Genomic DNA, 3,204 nt, shown 5'->3' with positions numbered 1-3,204 from the left:
AGACTCCAGCAAAACAAAGGATGGTTGAGAGGGAGGCAAGTGACGACAAATGTGCCTATTTTACACTAATCCTCCAAACAGGGATAAAATGAAAGAATGAGGAAATGAGAAAAGGGACATGACGGAGGGCGGAAAAAGCGTGTGGCATGGTGGGTGTAGGAATGAGCTTTTCTTCAGGGCCCAAAATAAAGACAATATCTCTGCTAAAAGACTTTCCCCCATTTAATTCTGCATTTTTACAAGCCACAATTCTGTTCAATGGATTTTTTTTTTTAAGTGCTCAAATTTTCTATTGGCTTTCAATGGCATCGCCAAGTATCTGTTGCAACACGGAGTCTCCTCTTTATACTGTCTACGCAGCAACCACAATTCTTAGAAAAAAAAACTGACCTTTATTTTAAATTATTTTCTTCATAAACCTAAATCATCATACAGTTACAATTATTATTCACTCTGGTGCAGAGACTGATTAACATGGATTGAAGAATTATAAACGGCTCTTTCCTCTTTTTCATTAAACACCGTTTACTCAAACCGCCAACTAAAACCTCATTCACTTACAACTATTGAGGTAAGACTCCCAAACCGATGAGAGCAACAACGTATAATACAAACATTCGAATGGAAAGCGGGGATAATAGCATAACATTTATGCAAGACATCAAAGGACTTCGGTTAGCTTCCGTAGAGCATCTGTACAGTAACATTTACAATTGGGCAAACACGTTTTTTACATTTGTTCTATAGATTTTGGAAATTTCATGACACTTGGAACTGCTTCCCTGAGATGTCCATCTCCTTTTCTTCATATCTATTTCTTTGTTCTGTTGTGGCTCCAGAAATCATATTGCTCTGAAACGGTTTCAGCTTATTATAGTCAGGTGCATTTAATGGTTTTGCATTAACAAATGTTGCCCCTTCCAGCACCGGCTTGCAAAATCCTCCCATATCGGTTAACTGAATGCTCTTGCAGAGTCCGTTTAGTCTGTGATCGCGTTTACGAAATGCCGTAGTTGTTGTAGTAGGCAGCAGTTGCATCTGCGAGCACAGAGATGAGGCTGGTTTCTGTACTGCTGCTGCTGCTGCTGCTGGAACACGGGGGTGCAGCTGATGCTACCTGGATGTGTCCCGTTACAGTCATGCTGCTGCCCTGTTCCGGGTGGAAGCCGCTCCCATTGGAGTTCAGGTACTGGTCGAACTCATTGCGGTCCACCTCACCCAAAAGTTCGGCCTGGCTCAGCTGATCTAAAGTCTCCAGGTGACCCTGAGTCTCTGGTGGGGGGGACAGCTGACCCAGGTGGCCTTGATGGAGCCCGTGGTGAATTTGGGCAAAAGTTGAAGAGCTGTAGTAAGAAATGGGAGGCCCATGGATTGGTCCACCACTACCTCCAATTTGAGACATGTGAGGCATGTGACCCAAATGTGTGCCCCCACAGTGGAGTTGGCTCTGGGTGTAGTCAGTGTGGTAGGGAGGTGGGCTGCCCATATGTGTCTGATTCTGGTGATGTTCGTCTGGACAGGAGGCTGAAGAAGAACAGGAGACTGAAGAGCTACCAGACGCTGAGTAATAGGTGGGGGGCACATGCTCATGGTCCATGGCGTCTAAAGGGGACATCTCAGGAGGAGTTGGCAGGCCGTACGGGTATGTGTCGAAGCTGCTGTTAGAGCCAGCAGGTTCTCTGAAGGTTCTGACGCTGGGAAGAACAGTGCTCGGACCGGAAAACCCACCGCTGATTTTGTTGGGGCTGCCCTCATCTTTGTCGAGGGGGTGACAAAGGGCCCGCTGCTCCGGCAGGGTGCTGTGTTCCGGAGCCAGCCCGCTCAGGAGGAAGCCAGGATCCACTCTCTTGCAAATACGTTTTAGCTGTTTCTTCCGGCGAGGCCGGTACTTGTAGTTGGGGTAGTCCTGCATGTGCTGCACCCGCAGCCTTTCTGCCTCCTCCACATAGGGCCTCTTCTGAGGAGGAGTAAGGGCCTTCCATGACTTTCCTGCATGCAAAGACAACAAGAAAAGAACTTAAGTTTCACCTAAAACTTTTTACACTTCTTTGTGCTTGTGACATTTTCTTTTATTACAAACATATTTTCCCCCCATTTTATCACTTAAAATTATAAATGTTATTTTTAAATGAGTATTTTAAGTTAATTTTCATATTAAGTTGATTAAGTGACAGAAATCAAAATAACACCTGATTACAAAACAAACTTATTTTTTATATTATTTTCTAAGCTTTTTAACGATTTCCCCCCTTTTTTTAAATGTTAGTAATTTTTCTTCAATTATTTACAAACCAAGCTAAACTTTACCTGTTTTTTTCTAACTTTAAAATTTCCCTTGTGTTAAATTTGAGTTTTGACGCACCTTAAATGGAGCGCAGTTCAGTTTGGAAATGCGCGCGACAGAGCTTTCAATTATGTTTTAACTGTGAATCTAAAGGTGTCTTAAAGTCTGAATTTGTTGTGTTCTTTTCTTAATGGGTTTTTAAATTTTTTTACAGACACTTTAACACCAAACAACAAAGTTGTGTTGTCTTTTTGATTAATGCACACAAACATGATAAGACTTTCTACAGGGTTCTTAACAGTAATATAACATTTAAAAATAATTATTTAGATTATTAGCACCAAAAAACTCTGTTACTATTTACTATCCAACGGAACCTAAAGAGGAAAATGCTGACAAACTAATAATAATAATAATAATAATATTAACAATAATAATAATAATGGTTGATAACTTTTTTTCTCACCTAACATTTTGCTGAGCTCGGCATTGTGCAGGTCAGGGTTTTGAACCGCCAGACGTTTGCGCTCATCTTTGGCCCAGACCATGAACGCGTTCATCGGCCGTCGGATCCGCGGCTCCGGCGCCTTGTCCACGGTTGTCCTGTGCGATCCGTGCCCATCAGGCCCATCTCCGTCTTCTGGAGAACATTCGAAGGACTCCGGCCACGACGAGTACGCGCTGATGAGAGCAGCCATCTGCCGCGCGCTCTCCCCTCTCCAAACTTAAAAAGTGCGTCTTTCTTCAATTTTAGCCTCAGCTGATTAAATTGACGAAAAACTGAAAAGTAAAAAGAACTTCAAATGTTCAAATCGCTTTCCTCTCTGTGTGTGAAAGAAGTTATGTCGGGAATGATTTTAGGGGGACCACTTGCGCGCCTACAGCGGCTCCTCCTCGTGCGTAATGGTTCAGTCTTTCCT

At 43.1% G+C, this 3,204-nt stretch overlaps 1 protein-coding gene across 2 annotated transcripts; it reads right to left on the bottom strand.

Moving 5' to 3' along the window:
* Positions 1-201: 201 nt before the first annotated feature.
* sox7 (SRY-box transcription factor 7) lies at positions 202-3,204 on the bottom strand. 2 transcript variants are annotated; one of them, NM_001164869.1, is made up of 3 exons: positions 2,751-2,982; positions 1,555-1,989; positions 998-1,524 (listed from the first exon to the last, which is right to left on the bottom strand). In NM_001164869.1, the coding sequence occupies exons 1-3, from the start codon at positions 2,980-2,982 to the stop codon at positions 998-1,000; spliced, it is 1,194 nt and encodes a 397-aa protein (NP_001158341.1). The 2 variants fall into 2 exon arrangements, with proteins under 2 accessions (XP_011490013.1, NP_001158341.1); XM_011491711.3 differs by having other exon boundaries at positions 202-1,989; positions 2,751-3,204.

This window comes from Oryzias latipes, chromosome 24 (genome assembly GCF_053564925.1).
Source record: "Oryzias latipes strain Hd-rR chromosome 24, Olatipes_Hd-rR_3.1".
Lineage (NCBI taxonomy): Eukaryota > Metazoa > Chordata > Actinopteri > Beloniformes > Adrianichthyidae > Oryzias > Oryzias latipes.
This window is presented reverse-complemented; position numbering and strand designations above follow the sequence as displayed.